Below are 21,164 nucleotides of genomic sequence, written 5' to 3' on the forward strand. Positions count from 1 at the left end.
GGTGCCGACTACGATGAGAGAGGAGGTGACCCTCCAGCAGTCGGCAGAATGAACATTGCACAGTGCCCATAAGACGATACCGCACGGGAGAGGCCCCGCACTGGAGGAGCCAGGAAAGTGGGAACGAAACTGAAAGAACAAACAGTGTTTCATACCCATACACCGAATGTGTCAGTCGCTCCCTCTGCACTCTGCATTCATGCTAACAATACAAAAACCTTGTACAGAATTAAATGAAATGTTTCAAACACAATGAAACACATGAAAACAAGTCAACCCAGTTTTGGCATATTTCATGGTTCCGCATGTTTCAAGCTACTTCATGTGTGCAAGCATATAATGTATGCTTAACTAAGGAAATGCTTATACATTATAACATATCTGCCATTATAACTAAGGTTATGCAACAATGGCGGTAGCTAAGGCATCAGAGGAAGTACAAGCACAGCTCAGCACCTTGAATAAACACCTTTGGCTGCATGAAATTTGACTACCCGAGCAAGCAGCAATATTCAAAATATTCAAAATCAGGTAACAAATGTTGCCAGTTCAGATGCAAAGCATTCCTGTAAACACTGGTTCACTGCAGCTAAAAGTGCAATAAAAAGATTTCAAGCAACAAATAAAGTACTATGAAACAGCAAAAACAATTGCTTTGAAACTTTCGCTGCATATTTAATTTCAGTGCTCTGAACAAGTCCAGCATATGTCATCATAATAACTGCTCCAAACCAGTACAGCTTGAACACTTGCTCCTTGCAAGGTTTTAAATATGCAAGTCACCCAGTCCTTGGCACAATGAGCAAAAATGACAGAAAATAATTTCAAATCAATGAGGAGCAGATTTTAACTGCGTCTGAATGCTCCAAAAGGTGAATAATTAAAATGGCATCATACATTGGTAAACCCCTCCTTTTCGTTCAACTGATGTGAAAATGAAAAACACATTGCACTGTAAAACGTTTTAAATTAAGGAGCAAATAAACTATGTGGTTAGAGCATTTTGAAGGCTGCTGGCTATACATTGCGACCAAAATATTGTGACCAAAATAGCTAACACACCAAAGCGGTCCCACAGGTACTACAGACTTTGCGCATGATTCAGACAAAGAAGCTTTTCTGTTAAAGGGACACTAAAGGGAAATATGAAACTAAGCAAGACTGATAGATTATTCCTCAGGAACACTACCAATGTTTTTCCTATATACAAAGTCGGCTGCACTGCTAAGAAAACCGCAAATGAAAGTCCCGAAACCCACCCAGATTCAAAAGCGCCAACGAAAGATGAACTACCGCAACGTCATTTCTATGACAATCCAACCAATCTGAGGCACCACTTCCAAAGACTGGAAACGTGGCCAGAAATCAAAAACAAAGTCAACAGATCAGTGGACACGGTGGCAAGGTGCAAGTGCGGGGCCACCTCTGCCCCCTACTATTTGGATGAAGACGACTCTCCGCTGCATCATGCGCGTCTGCGTCTCATTGCAAGCTCTGTTGGTGCAAAAGGAACTATGTCAAGTTATTGTCGGCAGGTGCAGGTTGCAGAACAAACTGCTGATCGCACTCACACATGTATACATCAGCATTAACGCGAGCGTGCGGCCTTCAGTGCGTTGTGTGCTGTCGTGAAGTGTACGCGTAAGATTCGAGGGATCCTCAAAAGCATGCAAGCAGCTGTTGCTCTCATTCAGCACATCTGAATGGAAAATTGCATGCACATTTCTCATCAAAGAGTGCACTGTGCCACCAATTATCGCGTGCTTGTTGACTAACTACGCAATAAGTATGATCGCAGACAATCCTTGTGATTGACTTTGGTGTGGTCATTGCGATTTCTACGTTCGTGAATTGCTTCCTGTGGGCTTTAAGCGGAAACAACCAAATCAGGGTATGTTACACAAAAGTGTAGTCTGCCGCCTGTCAGCTATAGTTGTCAACAAGGGATGCACACACAATCTTGACAAATATGCATCACTTGGTTGAACATTGTTCTCGCAAGAAAACCATGCCCCATGTGCCGGCGGCTCATGTACCGCGTGCAATATGACCCATGCAAGGAAAGTTTTTTTTAATTAGCCAAATGAGAGGTGACTGTGCATACATGTCGCACTTCTCAGATATTTTTCTGCACATCTAAAAGCATATTCACTTTCCACTGCACCACTCTCATAGAGCTTCACACGATGTGCATGTGTGCACGCATGAGCATGTATTAAAATGAAATAAATAAACGCTTTGCAATTTCATAACGCCCGCAGCCTGAACGAAGTATCCAATTCGGCAGCTGAAGTGAGAGCAGAGTCCATTTCCCCGGCTGCCTAGCAAGCACACACAGCGTCAATACCATTGAGAGCGTGTGTTTCTGACCTTGCTATGTACAACACATGCATGAAATGCGGCAAGAGCTTCAGTGCTCACGTTTGCCGCTAACCTTTGTCTTCGTCGTCTGTTTCACACTGTTTTAAATAAGAGACCCTTTGCACTGGCAGCTATGCTCGCCATATTGCTTACCTCATACTTAGGTGGTAATTGCCTATCGAAGTGGTGAAATAGCATTTGTTCATGAATACGTCACTCGTCGTCATTGCACGAATCTTTCATGGTGATGCCACGCATACTCACTTCACGCAATTTTCTAGCTTATAAAATCATTATTTTCGGTAGAAACAACACATCTGCTATCAGGTGAGCCTACCATATCAGTTTAGCCTGACTTAGTATTCCCCTTTAGTGTGCCTTTAAATGTTTGTGCATAAAGACTAACTGAAGTCAACACATGGCAAAACAGTGGGACTTCCAATAGATGCTTATCATGCTATACTAAGCATCATTTAGTTTAAATTGAGTAACGGAAAATATATTACATTTTAAACTCCAAATATCTCAACAATAAATTAATCTTTTGATTCTGAACAACTTCAACAGCCACAAAAGGCAAAACAATTGAATTTTACTAGGAACAAAAATTGAATGAAACTGTCTGCAGTGTTCTTTAAAAAAAAAAAAAAAGCCCTAAAAATCACGAAAATAAACAAGTTCACGGCTCAGAATTCACAGCTCAAATCCAAGCATGCACGCCTGAATTTGGAATGAACAAAGCCTACATACTGGCTGTGAGCAAATGACAGGCTGCCTTTTTCAGTATGGGCCACACAGTCCACATCTTAGCCTACCATCGTATATGTCCGGGCCCAAGCAGCCACATTTTGCCGAAGCCACATGCACTGTATGCTCTGTGTGACTGGGCACTCATTTTAAGACTGCTAGAAATCATATGTGCATCTCTCGTCATTCTGGGTCCAAACCTATCTACTGAGCAGCAAAAGAGCATTTAGATTTATGCCCTGAAAAAGCCTTTGGGACAGCATAGCTACCTTAAAGGTGCATTGAAGAGGAATCTAAACTCCTCTTTTTACCGCGGGAACTCGCTCTGTATGTTCCAAGCATTCTTAGAAACCTCGAATTGTTGTCTTGTGCAGCCAATTTCCATAATTTAAATCAGATTAAATGTCCCAGCTACTGCCTTTTTTTGAACTCACCGCAGACGGTAGGAGGAGTCAACCAATCTTTCAGCCAGTCCCGTGGCGGCTTGCCGCTCTGCCATCGGCGGAGTGATACGAAGTGGTCGGCGAAAAAATTACTCCACACTTATTTTTATTTCCGTCGGTCTAATTTGCAGCTATGTAGCCTCCGACTGGATCTATTTATTCACGGAAACCTAAAAAACAAAATAAATGCCAAAGCGAGCTGCCACGCGCCTGCCTGAAAGGCACTCCACGCATTAGTTGGCTCCTCCTACCATCCGCGGCAAGTTCAAAAAAAAAAAAAAAGGCAACAGCCGGGACGTTTAATCCGATTTAAATTATGGAAATCAACCTCACAGGACAATAATTCCAAGTTTCTAAGATTGCTCGGAACGTGTAGATCGATTTTCCGCGGTGAAAAGAAGAGTTCAGATTCTTTTTCAGAGCACCTTTAAGTCCACCGATGCATATAAGCCATCAGAGTAATATCTCAATCAACATGGCATTACGTGACCTTAACAAGGTTCAGTTTGTGTGCCACTGTTTCCCAAGCCCCCATCTGTATTGTCCAAGAAGCCCTGAAAAGGAATGACCAATGTCAAATGTCATGTTGCTGTGTTGTGTGCACTGTCCTGTAGTGACACTGTGTTGTGTCCACTTGGTAAAACATAATGGCTACTCCAAACGATGCCTCATATCTTTGGGTATTAAATTATACGAAATGTAAGTAGCATTAACGAAATTCATAGCTCAGTATTTTTATGCAATTTAGCTAAGTCCCCATATAAGAGTACATTTCTTTTTTTTTTTTTGTGCCCATATCACCAAGGCACTAAATTCAAGCAACTAAAAACATGACATTTGCTAGTATCACAAAAAAAAAAAAATGCGAGCACTCACTGCAGGGTAGTCGAAGTCTGGGGAGCTGGCTACATCTTGAATATAGTCCACCCTCCACTGATTTTCAGACTTTTCCAACTGTACTGGTGGCACAAGCGTGCTCATGGCACCTGTGATAGTCTGGTCACACATACAAGTATGCAGGGTGAGTGAAATATGGCACAAACATTTAAAAAACATGACATGGTACAAAAGCGAAAAAAAAAAAATGCGTACCAGGATTGCATCTCGTATGTTCTTTTTTATATCTTCTATTTTTTGTTTCTTCTCTCTGAAAGGCAGACCCATTTACAGTTAAGAGCATTTTGTACACACAGGCACAAAATCAGAGAACTATGGTAAAAGACTAATCATTTATGAGTACAGTGTAATAAGAGGAAGCAGCAGATGCGCAGTGCCCCCCTGCTGCTTCCTTCAGCATCAGCGAGCTGCCATACACACACACAGCAAAAAAAGTTCATGTCCTATACTACTACACACAAGCAACTTACAACATGGTAAAACTTTCAATTGAACCATTGCCAGCTTAGGTGCGCATGATGCTTACATAAACCAAATTTTTTCATTCGATGCTTTTCTGTACATTAGGTCGACAAAAACCGAACTTTTCCAGAGCCTAGATTCTACTTCGTCAATGGCGAACATCAGTACAAACGAATTCAGACATCTTAAAAGAGAGTGATCGAGAGCTAACCCAGTAGCTTATGATTTGCTAATTCTGAAGAGCTAGCAAATCACAAGCATTTGGTTCTTAAAAAAAAAAAAAGCAACCTGCTGAGTTTTCACACACTGCGACACATGCAACCACTCTACAACAGACAGACCCCGCTCTTGCTTGGCTGTAGCTGAAAATATACGAATGTATTTGGCTCACTTCCACATCTAAAAGCATCGTCATTGGGAAGTGATGAAAATAAACTATAAAAACAATACTTCAGAGTAATGCCAAGGATAGGAAAGTACGGTAATTCAGACTATGATTTAGCTGATGCAGAATACAAAATCATCAACAATAAAAGCATAACAGTACACACATCAGCATGAAAATTTATGAAAGGAAAGCATTCAATCCAGAGAGGACACTTGGATGGAATGAATTCCTTCTTTGAGGTAACTGAAATAAAAAGCAACTCCTTTGTTGCCACTGCTGTAGCTGACATTATCTAGTTTATGATGCCAACTACAGCAGCCCACTAAAGCAAGTTCAGCATAAAAGCCATGGGGTTAAGTAAATATTATGGCTATAAAACACCTACCACACCCTCCACAACGACAAAACAATGTAAATGTGAAGTAGTGGATAAAGTTGGTGAAGTGTTCAGTGCATACTCTTTTCGTTGAAAAGTAATCTGTCTTCATTAAAGACAAAAAAAACTCAAAATAGCCTTTTCTTTGTGATATATGAAGATCAAACGAATGTTTCATGCATGGAAAATGTTTTGAAATTCCACTCGAAGCACAACACAGTTTTTGCTTAGCAAGTAATCCATAAGTAAATCATAAGGTACAGCGGAAAGCCAATTTTCAATATCCGATTTAATGGTATAGTCACCATTTATGGAAGGTACAGTGGGTGTGCAGTAGTAGCTAGCGCATCACACTCAATTCACCACGGCACAGATGAGGCAATGAAAACATGGGATAAAAGTTTTAAACTTCATTTCACAATTTTTGGTCCCTATATTACAGAAATTAAAAGAAAAAACTGATAGACTTACTAAGAAAATGCTATGCTGTAGATCTAAGGATACAAAATGAAGTTAATATCCGAACGCTTCAAAAAAGCTGAGCCCACACACTCAGATATATGCATTAAATCAACATCAAATTTGTTTTCATTCCACTGCCTGTTGATGTAGCAGTGCGGCCATTCGAATTTTAGGTCCTGTTACTATGACAGTCAGTTTTTCTCAGTGGCTGACCTTCCAGTGTGCCTTCTGCACCTCAAGCAGCGGACACCTTGGCTTAGACAAAAACTGGTGACGTTACAGTCTGTGTTGGATCTGGTACAGAAGGCACTAGATGGTTAAAGCTACCTCGAAATACAGCACAGGACACACATGTGCGAGCCATACCTGTATCCAGGACATTAAAGGTGCACCAAGGCAAAGGACATGTTTTGTCACACATTACTTCAACCTCTAACAATGTCTCTGAGAATAATTCCTCAACTGGGAGCAGTAAGATTTATGCTGTGCCATTTTAAGATGCAAGATATTAAAAAATACATGTATTAAAGGCACTTTTAAAAACATGCAGTTGCAATATGACTCCCCCATCACAAACTGACAAACTCATGCAAAAAAAAAAAGAAAAAAAGAATTTCAAAAATGACGCTCACTCCTCACTAAAACCATTGACATGGAGTATTCTCATCTGTTTCACTATTGTACTCTTTCCAGATTCACCGGCACCTGCAACAGAAAACAGTGAAACTGTGAGCTTGCAAATACTACTATGCATTCAACAATTACAGTGCAACCAAAAACAGATGGCAAGTAAATGCTGCTGTCATGAATTCACAGTTTAAATGGACACACCACAAAGAGAAAAAAAAATGGTTGAATGCAGCCTTTAAAGGTTTCCTTTATGTAGCTACAAAATTCTAATGAAATTTGCAAAAAAATCAGAGGAACCGTCATACAAGGGCCCTCAACAATGGCTGCAAAGCATAACCTCCCTTCGCAACAGCTACCACCTCACGTGACAACTGTACATGGGAGGTGGCAACACAAAGTTTCTCAAGGGAGTCTCCTATTTGTTCAGACACGCTTGAGAGAGGACACTGAGGAGAATGGTTCTGGCACTGTCTTGACAAGTGAACCAACAAGCCTGCCACCTACAGAATCCACAGAACACTCCCTCTGCTGCACTTCCCATGTGGTAAGGTCCACAGGGTTGCTCCTCGTAATTGCCAAAGAAAGTGAAAATTGTAGGCTACATAAAGTACAGCACATAAATTCAGTAAACTTCCAAAGCTACTCCTTTTGCTGTTCATGCAAAAACATCTTTTCAAGTAAAAAATATTCATTTCAACCGGAATGTAATTTTCAAACCTACATGCAATTACAGTTTTAGTGTCAGGACTCGACTGCGATGTCATTCTCACAGCAGCTTTGCTATGCACATTCCCATAGATTTCACTCGTATCAACACATGGTTCAAAAATGAAATAAACATGAGAACAAAAACCAAAGAGGGGTTATTCCTCCCACAAGGTGTCCAGAAATAAACCTTTTTCCAGGGGTACGTAATATGACTTAGATACATGATGAAAGTTGTAGCATATTAAAAGAGCAAAATTAACACACTTGAAACAACCCCTACACAAATGCCCACAGAGCCATCTCTCATATATAAAATAAAAAGCCAACTTTCTGCTTGCAACACAGACAAAAATCATTTAGCAGTGTTTGAATGTTATTTAAAATATCTGACTGAAACCTTAAATTTTTCGTTCTTGCTATAGCCAATCTTGCGCCATAAATGCATCATGTCTATTTTAAAGCACTATGTCTGAAAGCAGGCCGAGAACAACCATCTCCACATATGCATAGTTGCAAGAGACTTTAGAATCAAACTACAGATACAGATCCAGTGATGATACTGATCATGCAACTCGAACGTAGTTTTAAGTGCCGCGTTCAACCCGCAGCGTTTCCATCTGGTGCACTGCGACTTGTTAGGGACATGGTTTCCGATAAATGCAGACATTTTAGCACACGCGTATGCACTCAGTAAACCATGAATATCTTTTTTTTTTTTTTTCACAAGTTAAATGATTAAACAAATCAAGTCGTCTCAATGGGGTAACACCTTGGAATGCCTTTCTCTAGTTTATGGTCATTACACGCTCAGCATCTCGAGTACAGGCAAACACTGCTCGTTCACCTTATTTTTTTCGGGAGTGCAAGTATTTTTTGACAAAAAAAAAAATAATCCTAAAGCACAGAGACATGAACACTCAAAGTTAGGCCTAGCCAAATCGGAAAACTCGAGTCCGATATCGCATTCGCCTCTACGAGGTACAGGTAGCTTGTCCGATTTCCTTTGCACGAGCAAAAATATGGAATGAAATCACAAGGCATCGTATAAACAACACAAGCAGTCCTCTGATACCTAAACAAGGCTTCTTAAGTTGACGACAGCAGTTCGCAACATCTGAAACCCCGGTTAAGGCAGTCGCCGGAGAGCACCCGTGCCGGCGGTGATACCCAAAAACCTTTTTTTTTTTTTTTTTCCTACAACCATCAACCGATTTCCACTAACATAACGGTTCAAGAGAGAGTACCAACCTAGTAATAACAGCCGGTGTGTTGCTCTATAAATCTGTTTGTCCTTTTGAATCTGTTTCTCGATTTTCTTATTGGCTTCCTTCCGGCGTTTATCCTCTTCGGCGTCGCTTTTTGAGCTCGAGCCTCCAAAACAGCCCATGACATTAGGCCTAACAACGTCTTGCACTTCGCCGTTGGTTCCAAAGATTACCGCACAAGAGGAAGCAAACCACTGCAGCAGAGTTATTCCAGGTACATCTCCGAGCAACTATCCATTGGGCCGGGTCCGTTTAGTCACCACCGAAAAACCTGCTGTCCATCTTCCGAAACAGGCATGGGTGTTATCCACCGAGGAAGTGGCTTGCGGAGGATGGGTGGGGGACTACCGCGCGCAGAGCATTCTGGGTAAAACTGGCAGCCCACCACGGGCGGGCGCAAATGGGCCGCTCCGGAGCGTCAGAAACGAGAGCGCATGCCGCACCGGCCAGCCCCCCACGCAAACCGCGGCGCAGGCTGCAAAAAATAACCCCGAAACGTGGCATTTCGCTTGTATACATACATCCACACCGCGTCGCACGCTACATGACCTGCGGTGACACAAACCAAGGCATCGAGTGCGACTTTGGAAAAAAAAAAAAAAAACTCCGGTCGTCTTAACTTGATTCTCATCTTTCCCCGTTTAGATCCCCACGCTGAAAAAAAAAAAATAATAAATAGGGGAGGAGAATATAGCAAAAAATAGTCTACTAAGAATGTATAAATAGGGGAGGAGAATATAGCAAAAAATAGTCTACTAAGAATGTCTTGCTTCCAAACCGTGACTGAGGAACTGGCGAGACCCGCCAGCGCCGGGTGCATTTTTTTTTTAATCCCCCGATTCTTTAAATGGCCCACGGGAGCACCTACATAAGGCTCCCGCACAAAATGTCTTGCTCGCCCATTTCACACTGAGCCTGGCTATGACAGGTTGTAGAAGCAGCAGTATGGTCAAACCTTGAACACGCAGGTAAATAAGTTTTAGTTGCAAAATTTAATATTTCTATGATGGAGAACAGGTCAGAAGATGTATCTGGAGACACAAGACAAATGCAAGTTTTATATACTTTAATAGGTTCTTAAAAAGAATATTGCCAAGTAGACACAAACACTATAATTTCTCAATGGGTCACTCTGGTCAAATCACCAGGCAGGACCATGACCATGCTTTCTTGGTACTTTAGCAACTAAAACAAGAAAAAGCAGATCATTAGCATTTTGGCTACAGACTCCCAGTGACCGAAAATGCTTACATAGCAAGAAATAAATACAGCAGAAGAGTGAAAAGATGCAACCCTGCTAAAAATGGGCCTACCAGCGGCAACAGCATATATTTGATGTACCCAGGGCCCCTGGCACATACCAAAAAGCAAAGAAAAAAAATAACACTTACAAATGTGAATTTTGCATCAGCGTGAGCGCCTTAGCGTTCGCCGGGTGCCATGAGTTCCTGGCCATCTAGTGGTCCAAGGTCACCGGCAACACTTCAACCAATTTGACCAAATCATTGTTTTATCCGCCGCCTCCTCAGCAAAGTCATAAAAAACCACTTGTCTTGAACAACAAGTAAAATTTCTATCAATTACACCAAGACAATTGTGGAATGTTTACATACATAAAAATAGCCTGCAAAGAATACTTCACTGCACCATTATGTAAACTAAAAAAAAGAAAGGACAGAGCAAATGTATGTCACATTTCAAAACTATACATAACAGACATTTCCTTTGTGCAGAAGGACAGCAACAACAGCTTTAAAAGCAACATCAAACATCTTGTTACAATTAGCAAAAAGAGGTAGACATGTAAAATTGCACAGTGGACATAGTTACTTCAAGTTTCAGCAGCTCACAAGCTTACAACTAGCTTTCCATGATCATATGTCACTTTGCATAGTTGCTAGCAGGGAAATCATTTTTTACTGCAACAAAAATTCTACATCTTCACTAATAAGGACAATCTCTTGAATGGTGCTCATAAAAAGGGCAATACTACACAGTCATTTGCAGAAGAGCAGACAATCACTAAGCTGACACTGTACTGTAAAAATTCATAAGATATTCAAAATTCAAAAGATAGTTGTCAATGTAATAATAATAAGGAACTGAATCCTTGCATAGCTTATATTAAAATGGGTAGAGAACACTTCACCTCCTTAGATTTTGTTATCAAATTCAGTGCTAATCCATGCAAAAATTACAACACAGAGTGCAATATTTCAGTAAAAAATTACTGCATGATGCAGATATATGCATGAAACATTTGGAACACATGATCGGAAATTATGGCAGCACTACTTTGCACTTGCACAAGTTATGCATTATTGCAGGTGCATTGGAAAAGCTACACCGCTCTGCCAGAAAGTGCTTCCCATGTCATAAAACACAGTTACATAAAAGACACACACTTGTTTAGGAATATGATACACATTGTAAAACTAAAAAATTTAACTCCTTGTGATATCTCACACAAGTGTAGAGTTATCAAAAGCAGACGCCATAAACAGTATACTTAGTATAATATGGCAACTCTCAATGAGAACAAAAAAAAAAATCTTCTAAATCCAAATTGGAAAAATCTGTACACACATAGCTTGTGATGCATTGCCCCTGTGGGTGTTTAAATTATCGCAAGTTTAAGGGAGTACTCCCAAATATATTACTGAGACCTGATGAATTTTTCAAAGGAATGAAGTTAATAAAAGCATACACAATAGCGTTTAAAGCTCAAATGGCAAACAAACAAAAATTCTTAAAGGAAATAAATAGTGGCAACATGTCCGAACACAATAGCTGTACTGGAATACTCTAGAACAAATGTGAAGTGCCCAAAAACTACAGCAGATCTTTAGCTTCTGCATCTGGTTTGGTTTTATGGGGTTTAACGTCCCAAAGCGACTAAGGCTATGAGAGACGCCGTAGTGGAGGGCTCCGGAAATTTCGACCACCTGGGGTTCTTTAATGTGCACTGACATCGCACAGTACATGGGCCTCTAGAATTTCTCCTTCAAAGAAATTCTAGCCGCCGCGGCCGGGATCGAACCCACGTCTTTCGGGTCAGCAGCCGAGCACCATAACCACTGAGCCACCGCGGCGGCAGCTTCTGCATCTGTTGAGCACCATGATATAGGTGTCAGCATCTTGCTCCAGGTATTTCTGTTCCGAGGAACTAAAGCAATAAAGGAATGGAAACATTTCTGCAAGGCGAAAGCACAAAAAAATAGGAAAGCACTGCTGAACCCAGGTTTTCAGTATGTAACAAATGTCCTCACCAAAAATGGCTTCACTGCACATAACAGCATACGGTAACATCAAACATATAACTGGGCTCTATCACTCAGACTGAAGTTGTGAAAACCTCAACCAGAGCTAGAAGACATACCACTGTGACAGGCAGTGGAAAGATACAGGAGGTATGACACACAAGACACTAAGAGCCAACATTTTTGGAGGCAATTCCTTTGCTCTCTGAAGCATCATCCTCGTTAAGGAAGCTTAGGTCAACACCCTCAAGGCCTGTGCAATTGTTGCCACGGTTCCCACCTGTGGCCCCGGCATGTGCCAAGAAAAGGTCCTTTAGAAAGCTTAGCTCCTTGTTGAGGATCTTGATTTTGGCCACAAGTGCTTCATTCTCAGCCCGCAGCTGGGCAACCTTCTGTTGAGTCTCCTGGGCACGCTGCTTGGACTTGGTGCGAGATTTTTTAACAGCCAGGTTGTTGCGGGCACGGTGCATGCGGTACTCCTCACTGTCCTTGTCCATCAGCGCTGACCGTTTGCCTCGGCCCATGCTGCTGCTGCTGTCACTGCTGTTGCCACTGGCTGGCTTGCGCGGTGCCATCAATGCTTCCCACCACTCGGGGTCCCTCTTACATGGCATGCGGCCCTGCGGCACTGCCTGCCTGGGCCGAAAGTGGTGCTTCCCTGTGTAGGCAATGCACCGGACATATCACCAAACCACCCCTAGCACTCTACTGTTTTAGCAACAATTTGAGCACTAAAAAGTAAGCCATCACATTACCACAGCAGAGCAGGATCAAATGGCCAATCTCATGCATAACCAAAGTTAAAACAATGCTGGAAAACATGCAACATGCACTATTTTTCCCAATACCCCCTTTGCCTCACAGTTTTTATGCCACCGTTTTTATGTTGGTAGCATTGCACAACAGAAGCTGTGAGGAGCTGATGCTTGTTCTAAAGTTACTTCACAGTTTGACACAAAAACCTTGGCCGTGAACATTTCACTGACGTTAAGCAATAACAAAAAAACTTTACAGGAACCCTTTATAGTCTGAAAAGCATGCAACACTGCACAAAAATCATGCATGTTAATGAGACATGTGTGGTGCAAACCAGACATGTGAAACCCATTTCTCAGAATTGCCCATTTTGTACATTATCAGCTAGCTCATTATTGTTACTTTCAGTCAGAAAAGATCGCCAACCAAAAACTTAAACAACACACGTTTCAGAACCTATTAAATCCTTTTCGCAATCATACACCTCTGTCGGATGTTTTCTTTTGAATTATTGTAATTTTTTCCAGCTACAACTCTGTATCCAAGTTTTTGTGTCTTTCATGCAGTCTTTTATTGTAGCCGAGAACATTAAATGCACAGAACAAGGGCAGGAGTAATAAACAACGTTGAAACTGATTAAACCTGCAGTTGCAGCAGAAGCAAAGAATTAACTGCGAGAGCGCGGTGTCTGTCCAAAAAACGCCACACAAGACAACTGATACAATGTAAACAAAAGCCACACAAGAAGGTGGCAGCTCTTTCCTCTCGCTTATTCGAATGATGCAACTGAAAGCTCAACTGCGCAAACAAATTCGATGTTTAAGCGACACCTGCAGAAAACCGTCCGAGGCACTTCTGCTATTACTGACCACTCAACCCATTTGCACCACACAAACTTTTTCAAACTACGAAAGCACACACACACACACACACACACACACACACACACACAAAAACACAGGAGCCTCAACTTTTCCTTGTTTGCTCAAGTTGTTGTCATCAGCAAAGAAACTTTTGCACCAGGTAGCATTAAGTGTTATTCTCGAACTATTGTATACATATTAAGGAGCTCCTTACTTGGTTCTCAACGCCCTGAAGCCGAACTGATAGACCGTCGACAGGCTCGGTCCACTGCTCTTGAAGCCAGCCAAAGCGATAACTGGCGACGACTTCACTGAATCTTCACGCGATGTTCCGTCGGATCTGAAACATCGCATTAATAAACACGATGCAAACTCAAGCACGCATAACAATTTAAATCCAGTCGCCATGAGGGACTAATGTTTCATTTTTGGTCCCAAGGCTCGAGTTGATAGGGTTGTTAGGGTCGTTTGTTTACAACGTCCATAACGTGCTCAAAAGAAACACACGGCATATCTGAAATCAAACGACAGCATAACACCGAGGTAGAAGACCAATGAATAATCTACGAGTACGAATGTATACTGCGCATGCGACGAATATTTGCCAGACAAATGTTATTAACGCAGCGCATTTGCGCGAACTCGCACATTCCTGGCAGCATGACTAAGTTCTGTTTACAGGGAGCCACACATGAAAATCACGCTTCCGTTAAGAGCGGCGACGCTCACTTCAGCAACAAAACGGAAAAAAAAAAATTAATTAATGAGCGTAACTAGCACGTAAAATTGGTAGGAATGACTCACACAACCGCACCTCCAGCTCCACGCTATGAAGCTGAACACAGCTCATGAAATTGCATCACAAAACGACATCGAGAAGCAAGTGTTCAGTCAGGAAATAAGAGCCAACGGTGGCCGTCAGTAGAATTGCCAACCGAAAACAGCGGTTTTGACCTAGTTAGTGCTCACTGAACACTAAACGTTTAATCAAAAAACTTATAGTGTTTAGTGTGCTAGTTACGCTAATTAATTTAATTTTTTTTCCCTTTTGTTGCTGAAGTGAGCGTCGCCGCTCTTAACGGAAGCGTGATTTTCATGTGAGACTCCTTGTAAACCGCTGTAAACAGAACTTAGTGCGCAAATGTGCTGCGTTAATAACATTTGTCTACTAATTATTAATAAATATTAAAAGCAATTTTTTATCCAGAAACTTTTGTTTGTAGGCCAAAACATGGCAGAATGGCTTTTTATCTTTTTATTATTCATTTTTCAAAAGCCTCGTTTGTTTGTCGTTGGGGGTCGCCTTTGTCGCAGCCCCTTCAAACAAAATTTAGACCCCGTCGATTTAGTAGGTGACCGCCATTTTGTTTGCTTGGCTGTGGACAACGATAACCATCGTGTTTTGCACTTAATTGCTATTCTGCCCATTTTCCTAGAACAATCTGTTGTGGGAGGTATGAAAGAAAATCATCATTTGGTGCTTTGTGCAAGTGTGCTTGGTGTAACGTGGTGTCTCGTAGTTGATAGGTCGTGACGTGATTTACGCAGTGAAGAATTTGTAAACGCTATTGCTTGTGCTGAGCTGCCTAGTAGCCTTTATTTATTTCATTTGTAAATTAAAGCGTTTAGCTTTTCTTTGTGGTGTGTAGAGGATCTAGATACGCATAGCATTATAAAACTACTACTTGAAAACTCTGCCTGATCAAGTGCTGCCCGTACGAGCGTGTTGTTTTACGAATGCCTTGCTGGTGTGCGACAGCGACCTTTTTTCTAGTGCTAAGAATTTTGCGCTTAGTGGGGTTTTCTGTTGTCGATCGGAAGACGTCGGACGCGACGTTTCTGGGTACACTTCTGCTGGTTGAATTGTATGCGCTACTGTCGGATTTGAACCACAGCTTCGCAGTATAGCCGTAGCTAATACGTGTTGTCCATGTGCAGTGCTTTAACTGCTGGCGTGACGCATAAGGCTTTGTTAATTGCCGGCGACGTTCGCCACATTGGTTTTGCGGTGCATGATAGGCTGTGCAGTGCTGTGTTGAAGTTTCAAATTTTTCAGACTGCTTGCGAGATTGCTGGAAGAATTTGGTGGTGTGGGGAGGGAGTGGAGGTGTTGTATCCTGTGCCTTCGAGAAATATAGTTCTTGATTGTGGCCGGTAAAGAATTTCAGGTGTTACATTGCCGCATTCAGGGGCAAACATTTTTCGGGGGGTACCCACGCACGAGCGCGGGATCTTATTTGCTGGTTGTGGGAAAAGTACAGCTGTGCCGAAATTTGGGCAGTCGTTGAAAACGGCGGATTTGTTTCGAACTGAACAGATTCTCAAACCTGCCTGGGTTTGTGCGAAAAGCAGTGCATTGCAACGTGTATCTCCGTTTTCGAGAATTGGAGGCAAATATCACTGGCAGCAGCGCAGACGAGCGTTACGCACTTGCCATTTCGCCTGTGGTACCCACACACTCGCAAGGCGCCGTTTTCACTCGATCGCGTGGTTTTTAACCGTGCCTGGCTAATATGCCTACAAGTGACAGTAACGTGTTTATTTCAAGAATAAAAGGATTGCACCTGAATATCACGCGGCAGTAGTGCGTGCTCAGCTGCGAGTCCGGGACAAAAGTCTGCCCTGCGAACTGATTTATAATAAATTTACCACCGTGTTCAGCATGGTATGGCCGATGCGATATCAATGTACGTTAAGAACCCTAGGTGGTCGAATTTTTCTTTTTAAGCATACAGGCATAGCAACGTGAGGCTGTCAATCTTGCTTCTGTTTTACATTGTTGAGCAGTATAAGCTGCTAAGTGTACTGGTGAAGCTTTTCTTGAAGCACTGAGGAATGCCGAGACACTGGACCACAAACTCGCGCAGCCCCACAATAATAAGTGAAGTAGTACCAGCGGAGTTGGATTTGTAAATGCATGTCAATGTTGGCTTGAATGTGTTTTAGGCAGGAGGCAAAACTTTTTTTTTTCCTGCTATCAGCATGTTCAGCACTGCTTTGGATTGGATTAAATTGAAAAAAAGCAAATAGATGCCACTCTACAGCTGGCGGAGAAAGCTGTCTGTTTTTGACTCGTTACACAATGAGTGGTATATGCCAACAGGACAAGCTGCTGTTCATTATGAGGCATTTATCTCCTGGCAGCATATTTTTAAGCATTACAGCATTGCTGATGGTGAAGAATTGGAAGGACCGTGGCCGTAGCTTCTCTGCATGTGAAGAAAGTGGTGTTGGAATTTAGGATGGCACACCTACACTTGCGTCTGCTTGCATGTGCAGACAGTCGGTCAGTTCTGTCTGGGGCTATGGATTGACTGTGCATGACAACTTCTGGGAAGTATGCACCGACATCACTGTCATTTTGACATACATAGAGGACTGAAAGGTCACACACTTGTCTGATCTGCTTTTGGCCATCTGCTCAGGCTTGTACTCCTGAAGCTGTGTGCTGTGCTACAAAATGGTTGTGTCATCGTGTGAATACCTTGTATTGTCTTCATCCTGAACTCTCATTATAAATGAGTGCATGTCATGGCACCCTTATAAACCATCTTTTTTTTTTTTAAAGATGGTTTTGTGCTAGTTAATGTCTTCTTTTGAGCACCAAATGAATGCAGCCAAAAGGACTTCTGTTAGCTTTCTTTGTTTCAGACATAGAAATATTTTGTGCTTGTTTTGTGAAGTCACAAACCTGTACTTGATGCGTCAACTCATGTGAAACAATGTTTCATGGGGGGTGATGCATTTTGTACGTGAAGGAAGCTGGTTTGCCCCAATGTAAGTGCTGTTTCAGTGGAAGGCAGGTTCCAAGTGCAGGTTGAAATGTCATTGTTTGGGTGTGTTATTAGACCTTAATCACTTCTGTGAGTTTAATATCTTTGTTGCAACCTAATTTTTAATAGTAGTAGCCTTTTGCTTTCTTAGATTGGTCTTTAGAAGGCTTCAGCAATTGTAGTACTCTTCAGTTATCATAGGCATTTCATTTTGTGTGCGCCATGTTCTTATGAATGCCAGCCGACGAATGGCGATTTCAGCCAGCATTCTATATTGTCTCTCTGTCTCCCTCACAATAATGTGCTTAATTGTGGTAACCAATCTGGGCTGACAAAATGAAATTAATAAAGAAAAAAAGATACGAGATATGGGACCATTCTAAACATAAGTCTGAAAGTTGTGATGGAAGTGCAGGAAGTTATTTTAGATTTAAAATTATTGAGTGAAAATGTATTTTTTAGGGAGCTGATTGTTACAAGTAATGCAGCTGATGTGTGTGTGGCATCATTATGAATGAACCAAGGTGCCCTGCCGCCGCGATGGCTCAGTGGTTATGGTACTTGGCTTCTGACCCGAAAGACACGGGTTCGATCCCGGCTGCGGCGGCTGGAATTTCTTTGGAGGAGAAATTCTAGAGGCCCGTGTACTGTGCGATGTCAGTGCACGTTAAAGAACCCCAGGTGGTCGAAATTTCCGGAGCCCTCCACTACGGCGTCTCTCATAGCCTTAGTCGCTTTGGGGCGTTAAACCCCAATAAACCAAACCAAGGTGCGCTGAGTAAACATTTGTCAAAGTTGCCTGATGTAACGTGCAGTGCTCCTGGTGCTTGGTTGGTCACGCAGTGTCAAGCTGTCTTTTTGTATTTAATAGTTATTTCACAGATGTGCTGTTTTCTCCCTTTCAAGCAGGGAGACTGGCCGACTGTTTTGTTTTTAGTTTATTGTAGTGAAGGGTGTCAGTGGATTGAAAAATGCAGGAGGGAGGAGTTTGTGCTTCTGTTAATGGCTGTTTCGTGGAATCTTAGTGGCATGTGCACCTCAGGGTGTGTGTGTACTTAAATATGCAATGTGGTTGTGTTTTTCTATGCTGCAGGAGATATCATGGCAGATGACCTTGACGTGGAGGCCTTGCTGGAAGCACCCTATCGAAAGGTGACATTTTGTTCTCTTTTTTGTGGTCAGAAAAACAGCCATATGCTTGAATGCTGATGTTATTGCTATCGGCTTGTAGATTTTGTTGTGTTTCTGCAGATAGTATGTGTGCTATGTTGCTGAGCTAATATATTGATGTATTCAGCATGAAGGTGCAAGGCATTGTTGTTGACAGCAGCAGTTTCAGTTTTCAGCTTTAAAAGGGCCCTAAAACACCTTTTATCATAATTGCAACATCTGTTGGGTATGGTGCCCGATGTGGAATATCTTACAGTAAGTGTTTAATGGGGTCCGCTTGCATCATTGCAGTTAACAATTTAAAAAATTGCCTTTAGCACAACCCAAGGCCTTCCCCTGTTGCCATTTTTCCTGTACTTGAAGCTATATGTGCTCTGCTAGATGCTGGCAATGCTGCCTGGTGGCTGATCTCTCTCCTCTCTTTTGCACATGTTTGCGAGCTGATCACTACTAGTTAGGCGGTCAACTCACTGCATTTGGCTGGCTCACTTTGTGTGCTGCTCCAATCCTATTGTCCTTTGTAATATGGAAGGCAGTTGCAAACAGCTGGCATGGCATGATAGCATTATTAGGGTACCATTTGAGGAGAGGAAGGTTGAAACAGGTGTTAAGAACTATAACCAAAGTTTCAGAGCAAGATATTAGGTCCCTTAATGTGCAAATGGGATATATATTATAGGCCAGATGTTAACACCTAATTTAATTATATTTAAAATTAGGTTTATCACATTCAAAAGGTGTTTCAGGGCCTCTTTAATACATGTGAAGCATAAAGCCAGTTGTTGTCAAGATGTGTTGTCATTATTGCTTAGCTTGCAGGAGATCTTTGTCAGAAAGGTAATTATTCTTAATTTGCTTGCTTTTTGAAATTGGCGCTGGGGCATCGCCTCTACATAATGTGTCCACTTTGTGTCTTATAGACCCCCCACACTAGACACCAGCACTTCTTCCCTAGCTACCATTGGGACACTGCAAGAAGGTAGTAACCTCTGAAGGGCATCATCGCTTGACCTGTTCTTTTTCTTTTTTATTTTGCTTTGCTGTACGAGTATTTTATAGCTCGTTTAGAATAAGAGTGCTTAGCGTACTTTTGTTGCGTGAATTCTGTTAACTATATAGAGAGTAGACAGTAATAATAATGTCAGAAAGTATTTATGCAGATAATGAACTGTGCGGTCCTTGAATGGGAAAGCACAAGCCTTGTCTTGATTTTTCGTTAACTCCTGCTATGTTGCATTTTGTCATAGTTTGATGCAAGGATTATTTCCTTGTTATCAGGCAGTGTGAGGCTTGTGGAACGCCAATTGCACAGCCGACTTCAGTGAGGGTCTCGCTTCTGAAATGGTGTACCATTCCTCTTGTCTCAGGGATGGCTGGGAAAAGATGGCTGCCGCCCCTCCCCCACGTTTGAAACTCTTCAGCGAAGCCATTTTCCTTGGAGGCTGATTTCTCGCAAAACAAAACGAAAGCATATGTGAACAAAGACACTCGCGACTTTTTCTCCCATGGAGATTCTTCTTTTTCCCTCTAGGTCAATCGAAGAACAGATGTTTTTTTCTCTTCCGTGTAAGTGTGCTTGGATGTGTGTGGACCAAAAGTGTGCCTGTGTATGAAGTGCTTGAAAGCTAGGCTTCCTTGTGCTACAAGTTTTTTTGGCCATAGTGCAGACAGCTGTGGTAAACACTGATGAGGTGTCGCTAAATGTGCAAATGCTGGGGTGCAGCTGTACCAGAAAGTATGCGGACAAGGCACTTAAGTGCAGCCACACTGACTGACTTTATGTGAGAGTAAGGGCGCAAATATTTGTAAGTTCATTACATGTCTGTCAATGTTTTTTTTTTTTGTTGTTGTTCCTCGACAGTGACAAATTCAAAGTGTGCATTTGTTTAGATGATGGCACAAGGTCTGTAAAAATTTTTTTTTTAGGTTACAAGGTTCTATTTTTTTAATAAATTTGGTTTTTAGTTACTTTTTTACACTCAACATGGTGTAAGCAGTGATGGTACTGTATTTTTTATGCTGTACTGTGGCTGTTGCTTGTACGTAGCCTCAACTATTTTCTAAAGTGTGAGATCATCTGCAGAAATAAAAAGGTGCACAAAAGTGAAACCAAGCTGATTTATTGTGCCGTTGCAGCCAGCTGCATTTTGTTTCTTCAGGTTACATAACAAATGCCTATGTGCAGAGTTAAACATGGCTGCAAATTCTTTGTTTGGGATGAGTGTGTATGAATGGAGCATGGATGACTCGAAAGGGTGTGGCCCCATTTTTTTGCAGGTATCCCAGGATGATGTATCAGGTAACATTGAAGTTGAAGTTTTTGCATTAATCTTTTTTTTTTTTTTTTTCAAAGCTGGTACTGCATTGTGTTTCATTCTTGAACATCTGATGCAGGGCTGAGCTGAGTGGTGATGCTGCAAGTTGGTTACAGTCGGGGATTTTGGCTTGTAATGCTCCTTGCTGATCTTGTCCCCTAGCCTCCCTTCCCCTTGCTCCTTTCTCACCATGTCATTAGGGAAAGGCTTGCTTACTTGTGGCCTGTGGAGGGAAGAAGGAAGACAGGCCTCACAATGTTCTGTGGGAGTCCCTCAGCTTTAGTCTGG

At 42.0% G+C, this 21,164-nt stretch overlaps 3 protein-coding genes across 6 annotated transcripts in view; 1 reads left to right on the plus strand and 2 right to left on the minus strand.

Annotated features, from left to right (window-relative positions):
- Positions 1–9,104, minus strand: part of Galphas (G protein alpha s subunit) — an 83,389-nt gene extending 74,285 nt beyond the window's left edge. For both annotated transcript variants that reach the window (XM_089580120.1, XM_089580119.1), the window contains exons 1-4: positions 8,723–9,104; positions 6,769–6,841; positions 4,644–4,698; positions 4,428–4,547 (exon numbers count right to left, since the gene is read on the minus strand). In XM_089580120.1, the coding sequence (XP_089436246.1) occupies positions 4,428–4,547; positions 4,644–4,698; positions 6,769–6,841; positions 8,723–8,861 (387 nt within the window). In that variant the 5' untranslated portion in view covers positions 8,862–9,104. The remainder of the gene's footprint in view (positions 1–4,427; positions 4,548–4,643; positions 4,699–6,768; positions 6,842–8,722) is intronic.
- A 684-nt stretch (positions 9,105–9,788) lies between these two features.
- Positions 9,789–14,553, minus strand: LOC149350957 (CCAAT/enhancer-binding protein gamma-like). 2 transcript variants are annotated; one of them, XM_089580121.1, is made up of 3 exons: positions 14,423–14,553; positions 13,833–13,958; positions 9,789–12,657 (listed from the first exon to the last, which is right to left on the minus strand). In XM_089580121.1, exon 3 carries the CDS (start codon positions 12,611–12,613, stop codon positions 12,167–12,169), a length of 447 nt encoding a protein of 148 aa, XP_089436247.1. In that variant the 5' UTR covers positions 12,614–12,657; positions 13,833–13,958; positions 14,423–14,553; the 3' UTR covers positions 9,789–12,166. The 2 variants fall into 2 exon arrangements, with proteins under 2 accessions (XP_089436247.1, XP_089436248.1); XM_089580122.1 differs by having other exon boundaries at positions 14,433–14,520.
- Positions 14,554–14,962: 409 nt separating this feature from the next.
- Positions 14,963–21,164, plus strand: part of Caper (RNA-binding protein 39-like protein Caper) — a 69,892-nt gene continuing 63,690 nt past the window's right edge. For both annotated transcript variants that reach the window (XM_089580123.1, XM_089580124.1), the window contains exons 1-2: positions 14,963–15,072; positions 18,485–18,543. In XM_089580123.1, coding sequence (XP_089436249.1) covers positions 18,493–18,543 — 51 coding nt within the window. In that variant the 5' untranslated portion in view covers positions 14,963–15,072; positions 18,485–18,492. The remainder of the gene's footprint in view (positions 15,073–18,484; positions 18,544–21,164) is intronic.

Source organism: Amblyomma mixtum, chromosome 3 (assembly GCF_055824585.1).
Source record: "Amblyomma mixtum isolate Tamu chromosome 3, ASM5582458v1, whole genome shotgun sequence".
Classification (NCBI taxonomy): Eukaryota; Metazoa; Arthropoda; class Arachnida; order Ixodida; family Ixodidae; genus Amblyomma; species Amblyomma mixtum.